This window comes from Artibeus jamaicensis, unplaced genomic scaffold, assembly GCF_021234435.1.
Source record: "Artibeus jamaicensis isolate MK-2021 breed Jamaican fruit bat unplaced genomic scaffold, CSHL_Jam_final contig_76, whole genome shotgun sequence".
Classification (NCBI taxonomy): domain Eukaryota; kingdom Metazoa; phylum Chordata; class Mammalia; order Chiroptera; family Phyllostomidae; genus Artibeus; species Artibeus jamaicensis.
The window spans coordinates 1,108,584-1,135,977 of NW_026521954.1; the positions used below are offsets into that span (position 1 = coordinate 1,108,584).

At 40.9% G+C, this 27,394-nt stretch overlaps 1 protein-coding gene across 1 annotated transcript in view; it reads right to left on the reverse strand.

The window, feature by feature from the left end:
- Positions 1–405: 405 nt before the first annotated feature.
- The window catches only part of GRXCR1 (glutaredoxin and cysteine rich domain containing 1), a 103,993-nt gene continuing 77,004 nt past the window's right edge, over positions 406–27,394 (reverse strand). Inside the window, exons 3-4 of the mRNA XM_053672263.1 lie at positions 11,862–11,927; positions 406–585 (exon numbers count right to left, since the gene is read on the reverse strand). Coding sequence (XP_053528238.1) covers positions 406–585; positions 11,862–11,927 — 246 coding nt within the window. The remainder of the gene's footprint in view (positions 586–11,861; positions 11,928–27,394) is intronic.

Sequence of the window (27,394 nt, forward strand, 5' to 3'; positions counted from 1 at the left end):
GCTGGGACACACATAGAAATGCGTTATACACCTGGAGAGTCGAACTAACTCATCAGTCCGGGGCCATTACAATAGGACCATTGGATGGACTTTGTCTTTTCTTTAGAAGAGCAACCCCATTTAAGGAGTCACATTTTCAATGTCTCTGAATGGTACGGGGTAACTCCCATTAGAAACCACGACCTAGTACAGGACTTGGCACATAGAGTTGTTAAATGAACGTTTATTTAATAACTCAAATAAAATGGTCGCAGTAAAAATTCAAAGCAAAGAAAATTATAATAAATGAAGTTTATTGATTAATCCATAAACGTGACCATTTAAAAAAAGTATAAAGCACATCATTGCCTCAGTTAGTAAAACGAGGCTTTGCCCCGTGGAAGCTCCGCCTCGTGGAAGCTCCGCCTAACCCGCACAGCTCTTACAGCGCTGGAGGCCGTTCTCATTGCACGCGGTGCACTTCAGGGCTTTGAAGGAGTCTGTGAAGCAGTTTCGGAACACCGACATCTTGCTCCCGTGGCACACGGAGCACGGGTGGAAGCCAAAGCCTCCACAGGAGGGACACTCATGAGGCTGCTGCACTCTCTGCACGGGGCGGCAGGGGAACAAGAGAGAACAGGAGACGTGTTAGCACCAACAACGCAACCAGCCTTTGTGTCATTCTATACCATTGATGGTCGTAAAAACAACATTGGCGAAATATAGCTGTAGATTGGAATCACTTATCTATGAATATGTTACTTAGACTCAGGAAACACTAGCTGAGGTTTCCTTCATTGCCCCATTGATGGCCACGAATAGTGTAAGCTGACTTTATAAAGCTTGGTGCACTTTAGTTTGAAGGGTACACGCTTAGAGAGAAACTCATCATATAAAAACACGCATTTATAGCCCTGGCTGGTGTGGCTCAGTGGATTGAGCAATGGTCTGTGAACCAAGGAGTTGCCGGTTCAACTCCAGTCAGGGCACATGCCTGGGTTGCAGGCTGGGTCTCCAGTCCAGGGTTGTGCTAGAGACAACCACACACTGATATTTCTCTCCCTCTCTTTCTCCTTCCCTTCCCCTCTCTCTAAAAATAAATTAGTAAAACCTTTTTTAAAAAAATGGTTAATTTAACTTAAAAAATGCATTTTTACAAACCAAACAATTTAGGAGATAGTAATTTGCATTCAAGGGAAATGCCATCATTTTCTCTCTAATATCTCTTAATGGTTTTATGTCTTTGTTTATAGAATAGTATCAATAATAATGAGTTTAGACAATCAGAATAAGAGCCAATACCAACTGGAGAACCAATGCTGTACTGCCCATTTGCATACATTTTGTTTTTAAAAAGCACTTCCAAATGCAGTAATATATATATAGAAACTTGCCTCACCCCTCCCTTCACACACACAGACACTCTGGTACAGAAGATTATTCAAGCAACTTTTACTCCATTTCATATTTGAAGAAACAGGCATAAAATATTAAGACATTTACCTCAGTCTGTGAAACTTCACACAGTGGCTATCAGGCTTTCTACATCAAGTAAAGATAAAGAATCTTGATAGTAAAATGAAAATAAACACACAGTGCATTGAGGATAATATTTTGAAAATCATCCATACACATTGCTATTTGCTTTTCTTGAGCTGTGACCTTTGCTTAGTGGTGTCCATCAGCTGAGGACAGAATAAGAGCCAGTATAAAAGGAAAACAAAACAAAAAAACTGGGTTAATACCAAGCTTCTGACTTGTAAGATAGGAATTTGCAGCAAGGTTTGAAAACATATTTTGGAAACAAGAATAATGGCTGAAATAGAGGTGGGAAGTGTGGATGAATCTACACACACACACACACACACACACAGAGACAAACCTACTGGGCACACTTACACAGGCTGCAGCTTTTCTCTGGTGAGTCACAGCTGCAGGTGTGAAAGTCTCGGAAATACAAAACTGAAAGGAACCTGGTTAACTTTGTTTATCCACTACTTCCCAACCACAAACAACTATATGAACCCTTTCCCAAAAAACAAAGGTGATTGTCTCATAACTACTACCTTGTTGAATGTACTCTGGGAAACAAACATTAAGAACATGGTTGCCTTAAAATGTTTGTATTCCCAGACCACTTTTCGGATATGCATTTTCTGTAGGTAGCAAGATTTGTATGCAATTGCAGTTTGATTTAGCTGCTGCATCAAGATGGCACAAATCCATGTAGGAGGTCATTTTTAGTGGTACAGAGTTTCTTTGATGTAATGACTGCCAATTAGAATGACATAAGGAAGAAATTTCATCAAGTTCGTAGAGATTCAAAGCTCTTCCAAGAAGTTTGAGTTTGTGTAGCAATTCAGTTATTTTGTATGTGGGGTTTTGTCATTTATTTGTCCAATAATTGGCAAAAAAATCGACAGAAAATGAACTAAAATATTGCATGATATTAAAATGTCTAAGGTAGATAGATCCTTGACATTCACTAGACCTATGCCAGAACATTACAAGGTCTGTCTGGGAAAAGTCCAACCATTGTTCATTGAAAGAAAATGGTTTGCACAATGTCAGTATAACCTGACAGCCAAGGAGAGTAGACTGGAATGCACATGTGTGAACAATGACAACTTCACTGTGCCAATCTGTGGGATCAGTAGATGCCATTGAGTGAGCATTTGTACTGTGTGGCTGTCACATTCAAAATGACTGACTAGAGCAATGAATCTGCATCAAATTTCATGTTAAGCTTGGCATCCTTGGCAGAAACTATTCAGATGATTCAGAAGGCCGCAGCTACGGGCAACTGGTGCTTGGCAGCTTCATCACAACAACACGCCCACTCATGCATCACAGCCCATGCAGAGTTTTTTGGAGAAATGTCAAACTACCCAGGTGACTCAGCCTCGCTACAGCCCAGATTTGGTGCCCTGCAACTTCTGGCTTTTCCCAAAACTAAAATCATCTTTGAAAATAAAGAGATTTCAGACCATTAACAAGATTCAGGAAAATATAACAGGGCAACTGATGGAGATTGGGAGAACTGTGTGAGGTCCCAAGGTACCTGCTTTGAAGAGGACTGAGACAACATTGTCCTGTATACAGTGTTTCTTGTATCTTATATCTTCTCCAATAAATGTCTCTATTTTTCATATTACATGGCTAGATACCTTCTCTATACCTTTCAAAGGTGATTTTGGTTTTGGGAGGAGCCAGGAGTCAGAAGGCACCAAATCTGAGCTGTAGGGGATGTTGGGTCACCTGCATTATTTGATGTTTCACTAAAAAACTGCACAAGACATGATGCATGATGCATGATGAACCTGCCAATCACCAGTTGCCCACAACTGCGACCTTCTGAAGCATCCAAATAGTTTCCATGTAGTAATGCTTAAGCTTAACAAAAAATGTGATGCAGATTCATTGCCCTACTTGCTCAGTCATTTTGAATGTGATAGCCACACAGTACAAATGCTCACTCAGTGTCTACCACCCCCACTGACTAGTACAAGTGAAGTTGGCATTGCTTACACTTGTGCATTCCAGTCCACTCTCCTTGGCTGTCAGGTTACACCAACATTGTGCAAACCATTTTCTTTATATTAACTATGGTTGGAGTTTTTACAGACAGACCTTGTGTGTTAAAAATATTTGATGATGTACAGCAAGAGCACCAACTAGTGAGAGCAGATGTCGGTTGGCCTAGGTCCTTGAAAAGAACCCGCAGGACCGCAGAACCTGAGAATTCACCCATTGGTGCCGCATTATGAATGCTCTGGGTTCCGAGTGGCATAGCGTTGTCAGGTTTTGCAACTATAAATAGGGGAAGCCTGGTTATACTGAGTTTTAAATAGACAACAATTGATATTTCATATAGGTGTGTGCCAAATATCTCATGGGACACCCTTCAACTAAAGAAATTATTAATAATTTATCTGAGATTTAAATGTAAGTGTGAATCCTATACTTTAAATGACAAGCCTTCCAGGAGAGTTACAGGCAGAAAAGAGGAGATGCTTGGGTATCTGGGGCAACAGATATTTACCAAGTTCACTGTCTTAACAACCAGTGCAAGCATGTTTCGGTATATTCAATAACTAGTGCATCTGCACCAGTGCACACTAGCCAACTATTAACTCCTGCTATAACCCAAGACATTCTTGAGTTGCATACAGTTTTGCCACAAAGTGTTTGTGATGAAAAGCACAGAACAGCAAAGCTGAAGTGAATGGAATGCTAGGCAGCCTTCTAGCTCACTCACTATGTCGGTCACTCCAAACTCCAGGCCCACAGTGCACAATTCAAACTGGTAATTGGACAAGAAGAAAAATATGTTACAGCGTGGGCCTGCAACTGACAAAAATGACTTTCCAAGGGCCGAAGGGGCATACGTTAAATCCACTGCTGCTTCTTAGTAGACTAGCCACAAGTCAGATCAAATAAATTTCCTAAAATAAAATTAATATATGATTGCTCAAAGCTAAATTGTGATTTTAAAGAGAATCACAAATGGGTCATGGCCATGCTGAAACAATGTTATCAGAATCCACGGCATGTCATTATGAGATCTGTCTTTTACTTTAAGGTTGTTGGGAGGAGTCAATAAGTTAATCCAGGAAAAAATGAATAGAATATGCCTGGCACATAGTAACCACTCAATAAAATTAGTCATTGTTAGCTATTGTTTCATTAAACCTCATTTGAAGGGATTTTTACTAACTGCAAGCTAAACTGCTTGTGGTCACAAGACACAATTATTTTCTGTAACATTCTTAAAATCATTTTACTTAAATACCTTCTATACATAGTCTTTTGGTTTAAGGTCTTAAGGGAGAGTAAGTGTATTTCAGTTCATGTGCGAATTTCGACGTCTTGGAGCACAGTGTTGGAAAGATTACCAGGCCACTCTCATGCCTAAAAAAAACTCACTTTCGGCCATGAACTTGGGAAGGATGGTCTATACAGCCTTCAGAGTTTATACCCAATTCTCACACCAGCCTCGTTTCACAAACAAGGAAACCAAGCCTCTGAATCAGTGTTAAGACAATGTTCAGGTTACCAGGGAAAACTGAAAATCGAAGAACTCTCTTCAGGAGCAAACTCTACTGTCTTTTCTCTTTCACAGTACTTTCAACCTTTATTTACATCCATTTCCCCATATAATATATTATTCCCAAATGTAAAACAGTTAAGCAGACACATGCTCTGACTAAAGAAAAAGGGGGTGGGGTGGGAGTGGGCCTTGAGCCCCCTAAGCTCCCCCAGGACTCATTTAGCCACCAGAAATCCTGTTCCTGTTCTGTCATCCTGTGCAATCTGCTCCATTTGATCTCCAAGTAAAAATCAACAGTTCAGTGACTCCTCGTCATCTCCTTCAAGAGCACTTGTGTTACACTGGAACTCTGGTTCCATTCTGAAGAGTTCTTCATAAAGATAAAAAGCCGGCTTATGACAGAAGCTCCTGTGTCCTGAGTCTGGCACTTCCACAGACAGTTTTGCCCTCAGGGCAAAATGTAAAAGGAGTGAGGGGATTCCCCAAAATTTAGGCAGTGTCCCAGCTTTGAGGGAAAAGGAATAACTAAAGTTAACAATAATCAATATTATTAGCAACAAAACAGACTTCCACTTTCAAAGACGAAGTCTACTGTAGGATTTTGACCATCAAGCCACCAAGGAATCGAGCAAGCTCTCTGGTGTTCTAATGTGTAGCACAGTGAGACCATGCTGACTTAGTTGAGAACAGCACTCAGTAGAGAACCTGCAGAATATCATTCCTCTCAATAGTGGTTTGGGTAGAAGCATGCCCCTTTGGAGTACAATTCCAAAAAAAATAGTCAAGAATCATCACCCTTCCATCTCTTTCTGTTCACATATTCTTGACTAAAGGACTTAAAAATAGATATTCAACAAATGAGACTTACTCATTCATCCCACAAACATTTTGTGGGTGCCCACTTGCCAGGCATTAAGCCATTGGGGATACAGCAGTGGACCAGACACTTCCCCTTCTCTTAAATATAGCTCTTAGCTCCAATCTCAGATCTTTGCATAGGCCACTCCACACTGCAGTCATCTGGTTGAAGCAACAGGAACTCCCAAACCTCTAACAGAGGTCCAAGGGAAAAAGATACAAGGGTGGATTTCATAAATTATATTTAGATGGATTTCTTTTGTAGCAATAACTCAAACATAGTTTTTGCTGTTATCTAATATAAGAATAGAATGCTAAGGTCAATAATCTTCCATGTCTTTTTTTCAAGATCAGGAAATAAATGCACTTCCTATTCTTTACTTCAGATGATCTAATCTTATTCCAGAGGAGCTGGACAGTCCCTTAAGTATTCTACCAAATAAGAAGCAATTTAGCTGACACAAACCTTATCACCCAGATTGCCTATGATGCAACTGAATCCATGTAACAAATTGTCAAAGGGTGCACGCTCAACATATGATCATCTCTGGATGATTCCGTTTTGTTCATGTATTTTGCTTTGAACTACATTCAATAATTTAGTTCTGCAAATGCTTGCTAAGTGCCTAATAAACACCTTTCTGTCTGACCAAGCTGCTAATCATAATCATACCTGATAGAGTTTCTAGTATCCTCAATGCACAGCATTGGGAAAGAAGCCACTGAACAAAAGGCAGACACAGAGGATATTTGTAGTTTATGACATTAAGTAGATAAGCTCGAATGGGAAAGTTTGATGCTTGGACCCAATGGGATATACTGCCATAAACCTACTTAAAAACATGTCCAGATTTCAGAGAGTGGCAGACTGAGCACACAGCCTGGTTTCCCCAGTGAGCGGGCAGTGCTGTGAGGCTGCAGTCTGAGAACAGGCTGTGGCCATTTCCCCACTGAGAGGGGCCATCATCCAGACTGGCACTTCTCCTGGGAGGCTCGGTACAGGCTCTGACAGCTGCAACGCCTTGTACAGGCAACCTGGGCCGTTTCCAGCATCCTTAGTGTGTTGCTGGGGCTCTTACCTCTGTTCTACATGAGCAACACATAAGCAGTCACCAGCCCCCAGGGAAGAATTAGGCTTTACAAGAAAAAAAGAAGTGCAGAAAATGGACATTCTGTTGGCAATCTCACTAGAAATGACAATAAGACGTTTGCTCATATCCTTAAAAAAATATAGCAAGGCAAATACTTGCTTAGATCTCTACCAACTGAGAACTACAATTCAGTATCTGCCGCAACAAGCTGTTTGCTAATACTCCATAGGCTCACTTGCTTTCTCCATGTGGACACCAGCAGGATCAACTATCCATCTTGGTTGTTGCTGTCGGGGAATCCTTTCTCACCTCCCTGCTTCTAATCTTCAACCTTTTTATTAGTATAAATCAATATATAAATATAACAATAAACTTTTTACCAAAAATGGTATTATATTTATTCATTTTTTTACCCAAGCATCCCCTACATAAAGTAATAATTTTTTCCCTTTTTAAATTAATTAGCTGCTTTTTCTTCTCAAAAACACCTTGGATGAAAAACGATTCAACTCAAAACTATTTACTGGGTATCTATTATTTTCCAGTCCCTGTTCCAGGCATCAGAGGTGAAGAATAAAACAAAACAGACCAGAATCTGTGTCTACATGGGGCTCATATTCTCTTGAGAGGACCCCTGTGCACTGTCTCAGAGACAGAGCCTCCGCTGGTACGGTCGACTTGACTGAATCCAAGCCTCACACCAGCTATCACCATATCTCACTTGCTTCTGTTGCCTTTAGCCAGCTCCTCATGTAAGAGGCCACTGACAATCTTCATCGAATCCATATGCTCTCACCTTTAACTGGAACCTAATCAACAAAACAAACAAGCAAGAAAAATACAACCAGAGACACTGAAATTAAGAACAATCTGACAGTAACCAGAGGGGAGGTGGGAGGGGATAATGAGGGGAAGGGGAAGGGTTTTCAGGAACAATTGTAAAGGACACAAGGACAAAACCAAAGGGGGGTGGAAGCAGGGGAGGGAGGTAGGAATGGCTGGGGTGAGAGAGGAGTGGTGGGGGTAAATGTGGACGACTATAATCAAACAACAATAAAATAATTTTTAAAAAAGAATCAGATTCACTCAGCTTCCCAAAGCAATTTCCACTTGAGAGAGACATATGCTAAGATTTGGGGGCCAGAAAACTTGAAATTATTTACTGACACTATTTCTGGTGGCCCACCTGCAACTGTCAGCCTCTTTCCTCACCATCACCAGGGATACATGCTGAGAACCGGGGACTGAATTCTGAGGACCAGGCACTCAGAGTCTACTATGTAGCAGCCAAGTAACAGCAAATTAGAACTTGGTAGGATCTGTCTGGTTTCTCTCTAAAGTTATCACCAAGTTGTACATCTTCCATGAGGCCTCACGAGTATCAGAACCCAGTGGTAAAACCCAGTCTGTTCCCTGATCTTGATATTTTGTCTTCGTCCCAGTAAGCTTCTCACCTGGCCATGGGTCCTGCCACATATGATCAGCTGTCCCAGAAACCTACAGGACACTTTATTCAAGAGTGATGACAGCGTAGATTCATGGTTAAAATCATGGGCTTTGGAGTCAGGTACAAATCAAACATTATTGTAAGGTCTTGTGCAAATGAATGAATCCCCTGTAACTTCATTGCTTTGTCTCTGAAACAAGGAAACTAGAACTCACCTTGCAGGGTTGTTATGAAGTTTCAGAGACTTAATACACAAAATACCAAGAATATTATCTGTTACATAGTAAAGACACCAGTGTTTCCTGCCTTGTGAATATTTCATTCCTGCCAACCAGAAGAACAGAATGGACTTGGATTGAGGCCTGCACCCCCTATCCACTTCTTTTGGCTCTTCCAAATGATTATCCAGACCCAGTATCTCTATTTGGGTTAGTTTGCCTTAAATTCCAGCCCCTTTCACAGGCAGAGTTCAGGACTTTTTTGGATGGCTTCAAATCTTCTACCAGCTATATTATATGGGCAAAACAGCCCCAAAGCATGGTAGCACCTTACAACTACTATAGCATTAGAAGCCAGCACCATTCTATTAGTTTAAATATTAACAAGAGTCTTATATGTCTGTGCCTTGTTCATGATATCAGTAGCCTGGAGGTAGACTTAATGAAGAAAACAAAATCTTATTTCCAAACTTGTTTGAGCTGAGAGAGGGGAGGAGGAGAAGCTATGTTAATATAGCTTGGTGGTGTTAATAAAGCTGCAAAATTAAAGGAATAAATGCCCCCAAATAATTAAGTCAATCATCAATCTTTAAGAAAATAATGAGGAAGATTCACCCTGTCAAAATTTTAAAGTTATTGTTAAATCACAAAAATAAAAAGGGGATGGTACTGGCACAACAAGAAACAAATAGATTAGGGGAACTTACTAGAGAGCTCAGACAAAGACCCAGGTATATATGGAGATTTATTTAACATAAAATTGACGTAATAAAGCAATAATTTAGTAGATGATGTTGGGAAGCTGGCTCACCATATGTAAGAAAATAGAATTGGATTTTAAATGAATTAAACACCTAAGTGTGAAAAATTATAAAGTTAATAAAAGAAAATGTGGGACAATATTTTCCGACCTTAAAATGAAAGGGCATTTTATAAATAAAAATTCAAAAGCACAAAACATAAAGAAAAAATGATGGTTTTGATTATATGACAGGATTTCTGTTGAATAGGCAACACCATGAAAGAACGGAAGAAAACACTGCAATGACTAAAACCAACAAAAATTAACATCTAGAATATAGAAGAACCTTCTGAAAACCAACCTCAAAAAGGTCAAATTCAAGATGTTTAATGAGCAAAGTATAAGAACATACAATTTACAGAAGAAAAAATGGTAAAAATCTAACAAGTATACAATGAAGTGTCCAAACTCAGTGGTAATCAAAAAAATGTAAGTTAAAAAAGTAAAGCAACATACCTCTATACCTATTACCTTGGCAAAAATTAGACAACTGTAAAGTAGAGAACAACATAAAATAATTGTCGGGAATGTGGGAACATACAGAACCTCTTTGTCTATAGGAGGGGAGTGTTGAATGGTGCAACCGTTCTGGAATGCCATCTGGCACTTCTGGGAAAACTAAGTGTTTGCATGAGCTCTGATCCAGCAGTTTCTCCTCCCAGGGAAACCCATAGGGAACATGTTCAAGGTCGCTCCTTATAGTACGTTTTATAGAAGAAGTTGGAGGATATCTGGATGCACATAGTGCAAATAAAAGGTAGATTTAAAAAAAAAAAAACAGTGGGTAGGTTTTGTGGAGTTACACAACCTAAAACAGAAGGCACTAGTCACATGTGGCCATTTGAATTTAAATTTAAATCAAGAAAAATTAAATAAAATTAACAATTTAGGTCCTCAGTCGCACTAGCTGTACTTTAAGTGTTCAGTAGTCACGTGTACCCAGCAGCTACTATTCTGGATAGTACAGATATAAACATTTCATCCTTGAAGAAAGTTCTGTTGAAAAGCACTGTCACAAAGAACTGTGCAACAGTTAGAAAAAATAGATTAAATATTTGCACAGCAATATAGACGGTGTCTAAAAACACAATGCCTGGAGAAAAAAATACGAAACAAAATTAGATCTATTTCAAAGCACCATTTATATAAATTAAAAATGTATTCAGAAAAAAATTATACACATTAACCAACTTTGCTCACTCAAATAAAAATTATATGTTAACCCAAATTAATGGTTTCATGGGGTTGGAGTAGGGTATAGGCACGACAGGAAACAGGTAAACTCCATTCATATAGATTTCCGAGCTAAAAGGAGTCTTCGACTATCAAGTATATATTGTTGTATTTGTCCTTGTGGGCATGGACACTATGAATAAAACACGATGCCTAAAATCAAGAAGTATATAGTCATTTGGGACATGAATCAAATATCCAAAGAAAAGCAATACAAAAGTCAAACTAATTTGATGAGCACCCAACACAAAGACAGTTACAGGAATTAAAAGGTGGGAGAGATCAGGAATGATTTTGGGGGAGAAGTGCTACTGCAGATGGGCCTTGAGGATGTTGGAGAAGAAGGAGGGGTGGGAAGAACAGCATTCTAGGGAGACAGAACAGCTTGCACAGAGGAATGATAGTAATAAGCCACAAAAAGTTCTTTCTCTGAGCTGAAGTGTAAGGAATGGTAGACAATCAAAAACAAGGTCTGCAAAGGACACCAGCATGGCACGCAGTTAGGGGCATGTACACCAGATCCCGGGCAGGCAGACTGCCCAGTCCCCCGGGAAGTCCTGGTTCATGTTTGCTGTCCCAGAATAATGGTGAGTGCACCTTTGCATCTCAAAGTATCCCAGTTTGCATGATAAAATATTCAATCTTCCTTCCTACAGAGGAAACTAGGTTTAGCAGAGAGGTATTGAGGGCTTTCTGGTTGCATGTTGATTTGATACATTGCATATTTGAATGAGTATTTCTCTGATGCTGTAATAATCAGTACAGGAACAAAATTTAAATATGTACCTTCGTAGAAATACATTTTTCTGTAATCTTTAGAAATGATGACCTGGTCCATGAGAAAAATAAAATAATTTTAAGTGAAAAAATTTAAATGTGCTTCAAGACAAGCATCTGGTTTGAAACACCTCACAACACCATCTCTATTACAGAGAATTAGGCTCTGATAAAACTGACTAGAATTTTCACCTAATATTTATACGATGAGGTCACTAGAAGCTAACATTAAAGTCACTCTAGCTGGAGCAAACTTATCAGCAGGTGACATCAAATTGAAACTGCCTCATGTATCCTGTTACATATTTATAAGAACATGGGAAAGTTTGATTAGGAACACTCAGGTACAATCAGAATGTGTTTAACATTTTGATTATTAAAAATAAGTTGCCGAAAGCACAATTACCTCAATTTTGGTTAAGAGATCTTGCAGTTCTCCTGATTCATTCATTGACAAAATTTTCTCAGCACCCTATTAACAAGAGCGGGTAGGGGGAAAAGAAAATCAATTTTGTTAGTATTGGAGAAAACAAAGATCTAGCCAGGAAAACTTAACCTACAAAATATCGAACATGATTCTTCCCATCAGACCTGAGTAAGTTTACAACTGGGAGGCCAAAGAAGAGAAGAAATTTCTCTTTCCTTTCACATATTCTCCCATCTAGCAAGGCTTACAGGGGGGCAAGAGGAAGACTGTTGGGAGGGGTGAGCACTGGAAAGCCCGCAGACGTCAGGATTAGTCCAGACAGAAGAGGCCCCAGCTCCCCCTGGAGAGTTGCTCAAGGAGCCGGAAGCCTGCTCTGCCACCCAGGAAAGGAAGCCTTTGAGCAAGTTCCCAGCCTGGGCTGCCCCTGGCCCTGCCCCAGTCCAAGTGGTCCTGGCGATGGTCTTCCTTAAGGTCACACACGTACAGAGAGCCATAGTTAAAACAACAAAATGAGTAACCACCGACACTAAGCACATTCTGTGAGCTAGGCACCCAGCATCATCTAATTGGATGCAGTTGACTCTATTAATAGCAGAAATAGAAGCTCGGCGAGTGAGATTAAATAAGTTCTATTTTACCCAGAAAGGGAGCGGAGTGCGAGTTTGAACACAGGCAGGGGACTGACTCCAGAGCAGGGTTTTCGACTTCTACGGCTTTGCTGTGACAGTGAGAAGGGGGCACGGGCGCACTTCCCACAAACCCACCGTGTTTCTTCTCACTGCCAGTGTTCCTTTCCTTTCCTGTGTCTCCTAACATTCTCCCACTGCACTTCCCACTGTACAGTGATAGAGGCGGAAGAAAGAGAACTCGGGTAATTGTTTCTAATCAAAGGCAGAGGCCACATCTGACTCGTTCACATACTATCTCCCCAGCACAGAATGTTGAACCCACTCTTGATTAATCAACAAGACCAAGAAAAACATCATCACACCACACATAATTCTGCATGCCTATCTGTGCTGGGCAGGGTAGAAAACAGAGTCACTTCAAAATACAATGGTCCTAGTTCTTAAGGAGGTTACAATGCACTTTTATGTAAACACAGAATGGAGTGGCTCATAGGGTAGCGTGGAAAATAGGAGCCAAATGAATGATGCAGAAAAGAGCTAGGCAATCACACCAGAAGCAATGGTTCTGCTTATTGAGCATAGAGAAGCATTTCTGAAGTTGGCAGCATTTGGTCTGGACCCTGAAGCTCAGGTGAAGTCCCTAAAATAGGCTAAAGCCAGAGGTGTCCAACCTGTAGCCCTTGGGCCCCATGCAGCTCAGGGTGGCTACGAATGCGGCCCAACACAAAATCATACATTTACTTTAAACATTATAAGATTTTTTGTAATTACGTGTTGTGATGTATTTAATGTGTGGCCTAAGACAACTCTTCTTCCAGTGTGGCCCAGAGACACCAAAAGGTTGGACATCTCTGGTGGGCAATCCCTGTATAAGGACCTATCACTCTGGTTTCATGGCAGTTCAGTTTGTCTTATAGAATTCGTGGCATCTTAATCACCATCAGTGCTTTTAATACATCAGTGCTTGATGTATTAGAAAGCACTATGAATAAATGCACAGGGTTACAGAGAATACATGTGGCTCTGCGAGGCTGGTAACATTCTTTTACTTGTGGATAATTTTTCCAGGTATATAGATGTGACACTCCTAAAATGAGAAGAAAGGTAACAAAAGCACCAGAATAAAACATTAAAGTCTAAAACACAGTAACATCTGGTAATGTTTTACTGTTGCTATGTCTTATTTCTCTTAAAAGTTAGCTGAGCTAAAATGGGAAAAGCCTCTGGGGAACTCGGTACGTAAACTGAAGTACTGAGGAAACAATATACAAGTCATTTTTCTTCAGGGAAAGAAAATGCACCGCAGAAACTCCAAGCAAAATGAATGTGCCAGGGAAGCGCTCACACATCTGCCTTGCAGCTCCCACCTCAGCAGGCAGCGTGCATCAGCTAGTTGTTCAGATGCACTGTACCAGCCGGAAAAGGACTGTCTCGTTACCCTGGAATGCATAGAACATGCTCAGCCTTGGTCCTATAATTCCAGCACCATCATTTTCATGGACGTAGATTCCATGTTTCAGATGAAGCGCAGGCTTTGCCCATTTCAAACAATGCACTGGAGGGCACGATAATCATTGTTCTTCAAGACAGCCACAGTGTCCAGGGCACAGGCAGTTTGCCAAGGGCTGAAGGTGGGAAGAACTTTGCTCTGTAACAGAGACACAGGAGGTCTCACTCTCAAATGTTGCTACTCAGCCTGGCCTCCACCCACAGCTGTATCTGGCCAGCCTTCAGTGTTTTTCCCAGGAAGGAGCCCCCTAGTCTTTGCATACACGCAGAGCAGAAGCAGTAGCTAAAACCCCCCCTTTGTATCCTTACAGGGCCCCACCTCCTCACACTCCGCCTGACCATGTCCTCGCTGAACCTCTGTAGGTTACAGAGTCAGGAGGACCTGAATTCAAGATCTGGCCAGGCCTTGCACTGATTAACTAAAGGCTCTGGGCATGTTCTTTATCCCCTTCAAATTTCAGTGGCTTCATTTTAAAAATTGAAACAATAATTCTTTCTTTGCACTGATAATTAAAAGAGCCAATATCTGTACGGCACTGGATACATCATTACCATTATTTGCAGGATTGTACTAATTTTCAGGAAAAAGTGATTCTGAATCAATCTAAAAATTCTAGAACTATTTCCATAGGTATCTGGGAATTCTTGATTAACTATGCTAAGTAGTAAAATAAGTAACTGAATGGGGAGTTATATCTAGAAAATAACAAATTTACATGTGAAATTCATAGCCAAATACCATCCACGAAAAGATTATTTCCCGAGAATATCAATACATAAGGAGACACACCCTTTTGTGGGTTTGAGGGTCTCTTTTAGGGCCGAGCAATAATAGAGGTGCGTTTGAGGCAGAACTATGGTGAGTGAGACCTCGGAACATACAAATGCAGCGCAGAGCAGGAGAGAAGGAGGCCACCCCAGGAAAAGCCCCAAGTCTGGTGATGGGAGAAATCTACACGTTCCCTGCCACTTACACTGAGCTCTCCGCCTGCTGCTCTTCGGGAGCAGAGAGGGCACCGTCTGATTTCCTCGTGTGCCTGCAGGATCCTGTGCTTTTCATTACCCTTCAATACGTGAAACTAGCTTTATTCTCAAATAGTTCCCACCTTAAAATTCTGAGTAGTGACTTTGGCACGTGAACAAGCCACTTTACTTTATAAGTAACAAATATCTCAGACAAAGACAAGACAGTTGGCATAACCCTTCCTCTTGTATGAGTCCTGAAGAAGAGACACATACCTTTAAGGAATAACAAAAATGTTAGAAAAAAAATCAGTCCCCTGCAGCCTAGGAACTGCTAGAACACCTGCCCATCATCTCTGAGCCAAGGGTGTGCACCACACACCACACTTCATTACACATACGTCCGTTCCTCCCTTCCTGGGTCAACACCGCTTTGGATCAGACAGTGAGCTAAGTGGGAGAGACATAATGAAAACTAAAAATGGTTCCCTGCTTCCGAAGGAATGTAGTCTTTTGGAGGAAACAGATGTTAAACAGAAGATCACATAAAGAAATATAAACTTAAAATTCTCATACATAGTACAAAAAAAGGCATTGGTACAAGATGTTATAAAAGCATATAATAAGGGGAATTTAACCTAAGAGGATTAGGAAAAGTTCTCTTTGTAAAGTTGTGGGGGCAACTTTCCTCGCAAGTCCCCCCAGGTGCCATGGATGACAGTATACATGACTGAGATATGATGTGATCTGCTTGAAGAGGAAAGGTGGCCAGTTTCTCAGGGGAAAAAGGTGTTGAGCCCCCTCCTCTAGGGGCTTTTATCGGGTTGTAATACACAGAAATACAGGGCAGCAAGGATCAAACAGTAGATAACATTTCAAAGAAACCTGAGGGCTTAGTCTGAGACAGAGTCTGTCAGGAACAGAGTTTTAGGGTTTCCTGCTCGAACCCTTAACTTATGAATGAAAACACTCTTAGCAGAGGAGATTTCACAGGTTTATCAGGAAATCTTTGTGATGCCAGATTTTTCCCCAGGACACACTCTAGCAAGGCAAGGACCTACACCCCTCCCATCAGGTATTCAGGCCTAAGGGGATTAGAGCCAGGAAGCCCTTCTCCCAGAGGACATGGGGACTGGAGCTTTGTCAAAGCCCGGGGGCGAGAGTCCATTGCTTGTTGTTGCCACCCCCGAGTCCTTCCATGAAGGCCTCCCAAGTGATCAAGTCTGGCTTAGGCTGCCCCCTGCTGTGAGGGGTCTTACCCATCAAAGACTTCTGACCAAGCTTTGGGGGCAGGGAGAGGAAACTGAGGCAGTGTTTGCTACCAGAGACAGGCTTTGTCTCCTGCGGCTCACATTCCAAAGGTCCTCCCTCGCCCTTAGCCACGAGGGGTCGAGATACAATTCCTAGAACCCGTCAGAATGGTCTACAACATAAAGTAATAATGATATAATCTATAGGAAGAATAGTAGTTGATTGCTCCCATAGAATAAGGGGAGGAAATTAATTAGGGCGATAAGGTTATATATTAATTAGGGCAACAAATATTATATATATATCACCCTTTGTAATCACCATTTCCTTTCACTCAAAATAAAAAAGTCTATGTTCCATGAAACTTTCTGTGGTATTCTGCAGGACTCCATGAAGGAAGCAGAGGTGGGAACCCAGGCCACAGTGTAAGAGATCCACTTTAACAGTAAGTGAGGAGAAGAATAGGTTGGTGCGAGCCACTTTGTATTTAGCACACTCTCCCAGGTTTCTGGGAAGCACTGCTCAGTCAAGGGGTTCCAAACACATTATCCAAAAACAAAGTGAACAAATACAAACACTCCAGTATTTTTTCAAAAATTGTTTAAAGACACATGCTGATGTGTCTCCATGTTGATACCCAGGCTTCAGTTTCCATGCGGAGCACCGATATTTGAGAGCAATTCACCTGACATTTCTGAGAGGCCCAGAAGGACTAGAAAAAAATGTTCTCACTAACCAAAACCAAACACAAACTTTAGTTGTAAGCTTTATTTTATTTTTACTTGCATTCATTCACACCTCACTTCATGTTACTAAAAAATCAGCTTCAAACAAAAGATCCATACAATGATATGGTAATAAAATAAAATTTGAATAGGAATTCAGGATATATAAAATGCCCTAAATAAATCTCAAAAATGATAGCCATGATTGAGCCTTAAGTATAATTCTGAGCCAGCTCCTCAGTTAAATCAGTTTTTTTTAGCACAGTAGATCAACAAAGAGATGTTTGACACAATATTTTAGGTGAACTGGCTGATACAATAAGTAATGATTTTGCTTTTTAATTAACCATTAAATTACAGTCTGCAGATCAAAGCCATCACAGAAGTGGCTCTTGAATCAAACATTAGTTTTCATCCCTCTTATTGACTTAAACAAGGTTCCACTTCTCTCTCACCTAATTACCCCCCCAGTATATTTCTCTCTACTTTACTATATACCCTACCCTGCTCATTGGAACGCCTTCTAGTGACAGGGACAAAACCAAGACTCTTGAGCAGAGTCTATAATGGCCTTCACTATCTGGTCGCATCAATCTTCCCAGCCCAGTCCTTTCACATCATACACTCTGGGCCCCCTGAATTCTCTTCCTCCTGGTCCTCCGGTGAGATAATATGCTTTCACACATACATGCTCCATCCTGTGCCCACCGTTTCTTATATCTTCCCTACTACCTTCTGCAGAAACCCTACAAATGCTTCAAACTCAGTGGAAGTGTTGCCTACCTTCTCAATGGAGCTTCTTTGGTTTTCCCAGACAAAAAAAAAACAGTTGTTCCCCAGATCACACTTTCCCACTACACAGGGAGCACATTGCAGAGAATAGAGGCTACCCCACTCAACAAGTATTTGCTGTGTTTATATCTCCAGCCTTTTGTGATAAATGCAGCATTCAATTCCAGAGGGCTGTTTCTTCTAACGACTGCTGTTTTAAAAGGGGAAAACAAGTGAGGGCATGAATCATAGCACCTTGGTACAGAGAGATTTGCAAAGGGACCAAACCGATATGATTTGATGATAGAACGCCAGATGTGAGAGAGCTGAAAGGGATGAACACTGTGTAAATGATCTCTCCCAGCCATCACTTCTCTCTGCCAGCACTTGATGGGAAGTGCAGAGCAAACCACTAGAGGCTGTGCTCTCTGGTGCAGACCAGGAGGCTAGGACTGTCCAGTGCGGCTGCTAGGGAAGCCTTCTGCTGCATAATCAGGAGAGCAGATGGCAGGGTTGGCATTCAGAAGCTCACCCAGCACCTGGCATGGCGCCTGCCAAAGGGTGTGCTCAATAAATGTGTGTTGCTGTGGCTACCGTGCCCACCAGAATGGGAGGTTACCTCAACCCCGGGACTGGCCACCTGTGTCCTGCTGACAAAGCAGAACCTGCTTCAGCAATCGGTCCTGGATCTTTCCCAGGAGATGAACATACTCCATGAAGTCCTACACCAAACACTTGGCTGTGAAAAATGCTCAAAACAGGTGTAGCAGTGTCTTAAATCGCATAGCAGAAGCTCCATGAATGATCTCATCAGAAAAAGCACAGCTTTCCTGCATCCCTCGCAGGAAGAATTAACTGCAAAATTAACTAAACCAGTTGAGTTGGTTTGTGCAGTTGTTCAATGCAGCCCTCTGGGGGTTAGGAAACGTGTCTCCCAACAAAAGTGACTTTCGTCATGTAAAATTAGTGCTGAGCCACTTTTTGCAGTGTAGCTGTGAAGAGCAATTTCCCATAGAAGCCAATCTTGGTGTTTATAATAAAATAAAAAAGAAGTATCATCAAAATAGGTGGTCATGGGGATGTATTCTTTTCTTCTCTATGGCAGCAGCCATCTCTTCTGTTTCTTCAAGATGGATATCAAATTATATGAAAAGTGACATCAAGTCATCAGGTTAATAAATGCATACAGTTTGGGGGGCTGAGCTGGAAGAAGCCAGAAGGCTATTCTGTTTAATAGGTTTGAGATTGCTCTCAGCTGTGTCGTAAATTCTCTTTGCATTAACTCGGTTTTAGATGGAAGTGACTATGCTCAGCAAAGACTTTTTGAACAGGACTCTGGATTCAATTCTAACTTAACTTGGAGGAGTAACATAAACTCTTTAAGACTCAGTTTCCTCATTTGGAAATCGCGTACAAAATGTTTATAGTGTTGCAAAGATTACAAGAGATGATATATGCATCTGGAACACGGTATGACACACTAGGAGTGCAATAGTAGTAGTCGTGTGTATTATTATTATTACTATCGAACTCCCTGAGAGCAATTACAACTAAGAGTCAATGTTGAGCACATGAAATTTGGTCCATAAACATCTAGAGTCAATAACTCATAAAAGATAAGTGGATATTTACAAGGGTTTACAGTGTTGCTGCATATCACCATAAAGTAATAAAGAATATAATAAAAAAGAGGGGGGCCTTGCACAAAATATTGGAATGACTCTATTTGGTGACTTTTTAAAAAGAAACATTGTTATAAAATTTGAGGACTTTCTAGACCACAAAACTCCTTAGCGAAGTTATAGAATGGCTAAAGTATTTTTTATTATGGGTGATTTAACCAGCTTTCAGCCAGTGGTCTCTGAAGAATGAAAAACTGAGGATAGTCAGTGAAGAAAAACCACTGAAGAAATCATTTAATTGCTGAAGAAAAGTGAGTGGATTGTTTTTCTGGGACAATGTGGATGTTTAATCACTAATCAGGAAGAATACTTGAGGAAGAATCAGGTGGTGAGAGTAATTGAGATATATAATTACTTGGTCAAAATGTCAATTAAAACTTCATTCCTAAAAGGGAGCTATAATTTGAATGGGCCTTGATCCCAGCTGATGTCTAAGGATGTTCGGGCACCAGCAGGTTCCTAAAGATTCATCACTGCAGCTTCTACAGGCAAAACAATTCATCTTTCATGTTACTACTTTAGTAAATTTACCAAAGATTAAAGATGCGTCCACCCCACCCCAGTTGCCACCTAGAAAGGCATCTCTACAGTGTACTGAAGTTCATGATCATAAATTGAAACAGATACCCCATTTTTATAAGGTGCTATAATGCCAACGAGTCTAATAGTGGATATTTTTACAATCATGACAATAACCTAATGCATCTCTCAGGATCCCAACAAAAAACGGATGGCATTTACTATTACGGCATTTATTTGTTAGATAGGCCTGACAAAGGGCCCGTCAACAGCAGTGCGGACAGCATTAAGTGCACCAACAGGCTTGGAGAGGTTCCCAGGGGCTGACAACAGCAGGAAGCTGGCACGGTCCCCGGGCCTCATGTTCGTGGGAAAGGTAATATATTCCAGAACCTCACAGAAAATGTAGCCGTGGGAATGCAGCTGAGAGGAACACAGGGTCTGCCAAAAATGCACCTCGGCATGACGGGAGCAGAGAAAATCAGCACCTCAACCTCTCTATCCTGCCTTACTCAGATGCCCAGCCCTATCTTCCCTTCGAATGAACTCATGGGGGAAGAACTAGAAATCACAGGGGGAAGGCATCTGTGTGACACAGGAGTGGAGGCTGCCTTCCCGAGGCTCAGAGCAGACTGGAGCAGGGCAGAGGATGGATCTGGAGGGGAAGACAGAAAGCAACCTGGAAGGCCAGCAATGAATTGGATGAGCCCTTCCTATTGGCACTGATCCTCGTTGGAGTCCATTTTCTATCTGTCTTCAGAACAAGAGAATAAGGATGATGAGAGTCTTCCCATAATCCTAAAGTGAAGGAAGGTGAATCATGTGGGTACCAAGGGACATTGGGGTGGCTATAGGATGGGGGTTAAAACTGTGGGTGCAGCCATGCACTGAGTCCTGTTTGTGCTGCTTACTTAGAGTGTGAGCTGGAGCGAGTCACTTTACATCACAAGACCTGTTTCCTCCACTATGAAATGAGCGGAAAAATATCTTTAGCATGTGGAGTGGTAATCAATACATGAGATAATGCACATTGTGTGTTTAGCACAGTGCCAGGCCTTGATAACATTATGTGTTTAGCATAGGGCCTTGGTAACTAGAATATTATTTGTTTATTCTTGCTGTTATTTCACCAGACAAGTGGAAGTAATGGGTGTTCCACGGAGCCTAATTCCAAAGATCCTTTCTGAGGGATTGATTGTCAATTGTTTGTTTTGTTTTTTAATGAACCATAATGATCTTCTTTTATTGGGACTGTCCTACCTCTATTAACAGGGTAGAAAGAACCCTAATTACCTCTGCCCACTGTCACTGTCCATTCTCCATTCTCCTTTTTAGTTAGGAAACCCTTTGAAATTTATTTGGGCAGAGCATGTAGAGAAACAGTCTTCTTCCTGGCCTCTGCGTGATTGGATACAGTAGCTGTATGACTAAGTCCTGGTCAGTGAAATGGGAAAGAAGCACTGCATACAGCTTCCAGGACATCCTCTTAAGAGCGAGGTGATCACCCCATACTTACTCTTTGTACCTTGTAACAAGCTGGAAAAATAGGATGGAGTAGGGCTGTTTTTAACCATGAGTTGAGGACTCACTGTGAAAGGGAGGTGCAACGAGCTGAGACACGCACTCATGGAGCAGAGACACCTGCACCTCTGCACCGCTGGAACTTGTTCAAGAGACAACACCTCCTCGGTCTGGACCAGGAGCCTCTGATTCGCATAGATGGATACAAAGACAGTTATAGATACATTGATATGTGTATATATATGTATGTAGGTAAGTATAGATGGAGAGATACATGGCAAATAGATAATAGGTAGGTAGGTAGATAGATGATTGATAGATGATAGATAGATAGATAGATAGATAGATAGATAGATAGATAGATAGATAGATAGATAGATAGATAGATAGATAGATGATAGATAGGTTTAGGAAGAGAGAGAGAGAAAGAATGAAGATGACATTAGCTAGAGCGAGTTGGAAGCCAGTACAAACTCTTGAGCACTGACCAAATTTAAGATCTTTTTTAGCTAGAAGATTTAAGAAAATAAGTAAACCAGGGTGGCCCTACTAACCTTGTCCAGAGAGATTTAGAAATGTTAAGACTCTTCTCCTCCATTACTTCAAGAACTCTCCCTATCAGAACTGTCTCCTGCTTGAAGAAGCAAATTGAGGAACTAATTGTTCAGGCAAGTTCAGGGAGCGTGAATCACCTTGGGTCTCTGCAGGCGGAATGAGAACAAGGCCTGGTGCCCCTGCGTCATCTCCCTTTGCCCCAGCCTCCGTGGCCTCCAGAGAGAACAAGCTTGGCATTTTCTCAGAGTTACAAGGCTTTCTTAATTCATCTCTTAAGGACATTGGTCATTTCAGTGAGTAGCATAATACCAGAAGGATTTTTAAAAATTATATATACACATTTTTGTTACAGAAGAGTATGTTAGAGTACTCAACAAAAGATTTTTGGTGCATGTTTATATAATATCAGGAAATAATTCTGGGAGAGGGGAAGGAATAAATATACAAGTTCAAGCTGAAGATGGAATGCTGTACAAGTTCTGAGGTAAAGAGGCCAGTTCTTAAGGGATGTGGGAGGAGAGGGTTGAGCACGGAGGAAGCAGCGAACTGTAAGAGAAGTTAATGAGCACCTACCAGTAACCATGTGCTCTGTGAGCATCACTCAGTCTGCACGGCATCTCTACAAGTTGTCTTTGAAAACCTGCAGTTTTGCAAAGAGAGAAATGGAGACTCGAAGAGATTATAAAAGCACCAGTGTCAGAAGAGCGCTGATCCAAGAGCATCACACAGCTGACAATGGCAGCATCCAGATGTGATCTTGATCAACCTGACCCCACAGCCTGTGCTTTTCTTCACTGAACTCCACTTTTTAACTTACAAATAAATTGAAATAATATTTGCTTCTAAGGAACACTAGTAGATTAAAGCATGATACATAGTTTAAGCCACAATTCATTATAAAACATAGGGAGCATTTTAATAAATAATATCTGCAACTACTATTAAAACTATTTTATTATTATACTCAAACACCATGATAGTAATATATTACAAATGATACCTAATGTTCAGCTATGGTAGATGATAAAAAACATAGATTTTAGATCTTGCCATTTCTTACCACTCAGAGATCATTTCAATGTTGCATTTAGGCAAACAGTACCGACAAACTTCTGTTGTGAGGTTTGATCTGCGTGTCTCCTATCAGAAGCAAATGGATGAAAATATAGATCATTTGTTAAAGGATGTAGGCTGTTCTGTTTCAGGGAATCCAAAGAGTAAATATATAGTCCCCTTATCCAAAGGGTGGGCTAACAAAAAGTTATCCTTGAAGTGACCTTTTATCTGACCAACCACTTAATAAGGCAAAGCATGATGATAGATAAAAGATGATATACTAAACACAAATATAATGAAATAAAGAAATGAAAGCACACTCCAGGCAGTAAAAAGTAAGAATAAAAAGTAGACTTTATGAATAAGAAGTTATTATAATCTATGAAAACTGGATTGAGCTAATAAAATCTAGGAGGAAGGTATTAGTGAACTATGATAGTGTTCCGAGAGTCACAGCAGACTGAGGCAATTAAGAGATTCCTAGACATATCTGTTTCCTTAAAACAAAATGGAAAAAAGTATTTGAAAATACAAAAGTAAGCAATTGAGGTATTATGAGGTATGAGAATAAAAGCCAAACAATTTTATTTGAATGTATCGATGAGGCAGCTTCTAAGACCCAAACATAAACCCACATGTAGAAACTTACCCAAGTCCTTAAATCCAAAGCACTTAGTTTCTAAACTATTAATGGCAGTTACTCAAACCCACATTCCTGCAGTTGAACTTGACACCTCACTTTTCATCACCCCACATCCAAATCCATCATTAAGCCCTGCTGATTCACCTGCAATGATTATTTATTCCCATCCATTTCTCATCACCTCACTGCTAACATCTTATTCCAAGGGTCCACCATTCCCCTGGTTTTATTCTTGCTTGCCACCAACATCTCCTCCATGCAGAGACAGAATGATCTGCTACGTAGTCGGAATAGTCACATCACTTGCCATCCGCCCATAGAAAACACTGAACACCTTTGCCTTCCACTGGTAACTGAAGCCAGACTTCTTATCGTGATTTCTAGGATCCTGGGAAGCATGGCCTTGCCTAGCGCTCTAACCTGCCTCACAGACTCACCTCTGTCTCAAGCTCATGAACTTCTCCTTGCGCTTTCTTTCCATTTCCTTTCAGCTCCTAGAATGTGCCGGTTCTTTCTGCCTTGGAGCATGAGCACATGCTCGAATGTACAAAATCTCTGCATTCAGAATTCACAACTTCAAGGATCTCTTTCCCCCCAAGGATCTCTTTACAGTGGTTTCATTATAATGTTCCAAGTCTTAGCTTCAAGTCTCAGACTCTTAAGCAGGCTTCCTCCCATCACCCAAGTTAATTAGCTTTATTTTTTCTAATTACTCTCAATCCCAGATCCTGTTAACCTCACAACAGTTTTCAATCTGTAATTTAGAACCTATTTATTTACCTGCTCCCCCACCCCAGTAGAACGTAAGCTCCATGACAGCAGAGACACCAGCTATTTAGTTCAGCACTGTTGAATTCAAAACTGTCAGCAAGCATGGCGCCAGAGTCATATTAGTTTCTCATAAATATCTGCTTAATGATAGGCCATACTATGTGCTTTTTTCCAAAGCTTTGGTCTTCCTCATGGACAAGAATCCTCAAGATTCAGAACCGAGGAGCACAAAGCAGAATGCCTGGTCTCCAAGCCCTTCCCCATGTCTGGCATCTCACTCCACCAGGTGTCTTGCCCACTACGTTAGATGTTAGTGTGAGGGTAACTCAGTACAAGGTGGGATTCTGTGGCTTGGCTCCTTGATGCCTGTAGTTTGCAACCTGGCCACACCCTTCCTTCCTGTGGTGGCTCTTTGTTCCTGAATAAGCATAAGGTTGAACAACATGACATTATCATCATTGCCAAAGATGATCAAACTTCAAAATTTGCTGTTCCACTTCATAAATACCCACAAGAAAGCATAGAATTAAAGCTAAAGAATTTGCTACAAATTATGAAATGCATTCAACCAGTCTCTCAGAGGCTACGACAGCATACAGGCACGCTCTTCAATTAAATATGTGAGAAAACACCTCCAAAACTTGAACCTGCTTCAATACAGTTCTTGCCTATATCAGGCAGTAAGTATCAGTACCCCATTTTCTATGAGATCATTAAAGCAAACGGTCATCTCCTTGCCCCTGGGGTTTTTTTAAGCAGAGCAAAAGAGGATAAGAAGCCGGAAAAGCTTACCTTTGGTTCATTCAGGCCAGCACTAGGGGACAAATCTGCTAAAACATAAGAAGGCTATCACCCCCACATCCAAACAATTACATGCAGGCCATTGGAAGCTTCCAATGAGGTATGTACACTGCCGAGCACTTACATTTTGAGGAGTACAAGCAAATAGATTTTCCTCCAAAAATACTCCACACAGATCCAGCTGCATTTCCTCACAGTGTGGAACAAATGACTGAGACTGATTTTTTAATTCAGTGTTTAAAAATCCATACTTTCCACGAGTCAAAGACTCAGTTAAAAAAGTGAGCTAGCCCCTTTGCAAAGTCGAGCATCAAGCGTCATGCCAAGATGTCATCCACGAGCCTCAGCCCCGGTGCAAGGTGAACTCAAAATTAACTAAATAAATAACACAGCTGGATTCAGGACAAGCAAAGGAAGCAAAGCAGAGACTTGTCATAAATGGTACACTGTGACTAAGGGAGAAAAGATTTCCTGTAGTACAAAGCGATCACATAATCTCTGAGAAATAGATAAGAATCAAATTAAAGGAGGGAAGTACCTATAGTTATACATATTGTCACTGGTATATGGCTGGAAAAACTATGAATTGGTAACATAGTCCTCGCGGCCTCCACCCATATGTTTTGGTAATAACAGAGTAGGCTCACACATCACAGAAGGTAACAAAAGGTACATGAAGTAGAAATTAAACTCCAACAACCATCTAATGTCAAACCATCTCAGGAATTCAGTGAGCTCATTGCTCTTGAGCCAATGGCATGCTTTGAGTTGGTTCCTTTGTATACTTCTAGGGAGCTGTTAGTGAATTAAAGCTGACAGCTTTAACTAATTCATTTAATTAATTCAGCGTATGATGAACTTGATATGAGTTTTTGAAGAGTCCTGATAGTTGCCCAGGCACAATATCTTTAAGGGAGAAAGCTGTTTGGTGGAAGTGCCCTGATTTGGAGGTATCTAAACCTCCAAAAGGAGGTAACCCTTAAGGGGAGAAGAAAGCCCAAGGATGGGAGAGGAACAGGAGCCCAGGAGCAGCAAAGGAGAATGGCCTCCCCGCTCTGTCAGGAGACAGCGATTCTTGGGTTTCGCTTTCCAAGGAAGCAGAGAGGACGGAATGCACTAGGGGGCGAGGGCGGTATTTTTGGACAGTCAGGATGTTATTTTACCATCTTTTATAATTGCAGTTTGGGGAGGAAATTACAGAGTTATCTCCAAAACACTATAATTAAGGATGACAGCTACCCACAATAAATCTAAACTTGTAGGATGTATGTTTGTGCTGTATAAATTCACAACAAAATGAATATTTGACCATTCTTAAAGCAAAAATAAAAATTGGTCACAGGGAAATCTGTTATTTTACTAGAATTACAGGTCCATTTTCAAAATACACAGATTATTAGTCAAGATTTCTTTACGGTGCAAACCAAAGGGCCCACACATCAATGAACACAAGTCAGAAACACTACAATGATTTATTTTCCATGTAACTTCAGGTCAAAGTTAAAGATGACTTATCAGGGTCATAAAACAGCACTGGATATAGTAAATCTGTGTCTTTGCTTTGTTCGCTGTCATTTCGTAACCAAAGCAATTTTCACCCTGGCATAATGTGTATTTCCAACCGGACACTGCTAGCCACATGTCACAGGGACAGGGGACAGTAACTCTGTGGGTGTTAGGGACCGGTTTCCGTGGCATCGCACATAAAGCAGGATTTATGAATCAAATTAAATTTTCTCTTCACTTCCATTATAATTTTGCCTCTCATGAAATCATTTTTATACTAAATTTCATCTTTGAAAAACATACTTGAAAAAAATACATAAATTTTTCTCCATGTTTCTAAAGAAATAACAACAGTCTGGAAAAAAATCTCTCTTTATTGATTAAATGCTGCTTACGATATAGCAGGATAATGAAGAAATCAGGATGCTTCAGGGTGTTTATGTTTGAGGTATTCTCCAGTAAGATTAGACGGTCGTAGGTAAAGCCTGCTTTGGCCCGGCATCAGCCCTGGGCAAGTAGACCATGGTTCTGCTTTAAACAGCCTCTGCGCCCTCAGATTCAACAAGACTTTCCTGAGCTGGCAGAGTGAACCCCCCCAATTCTTTGATGA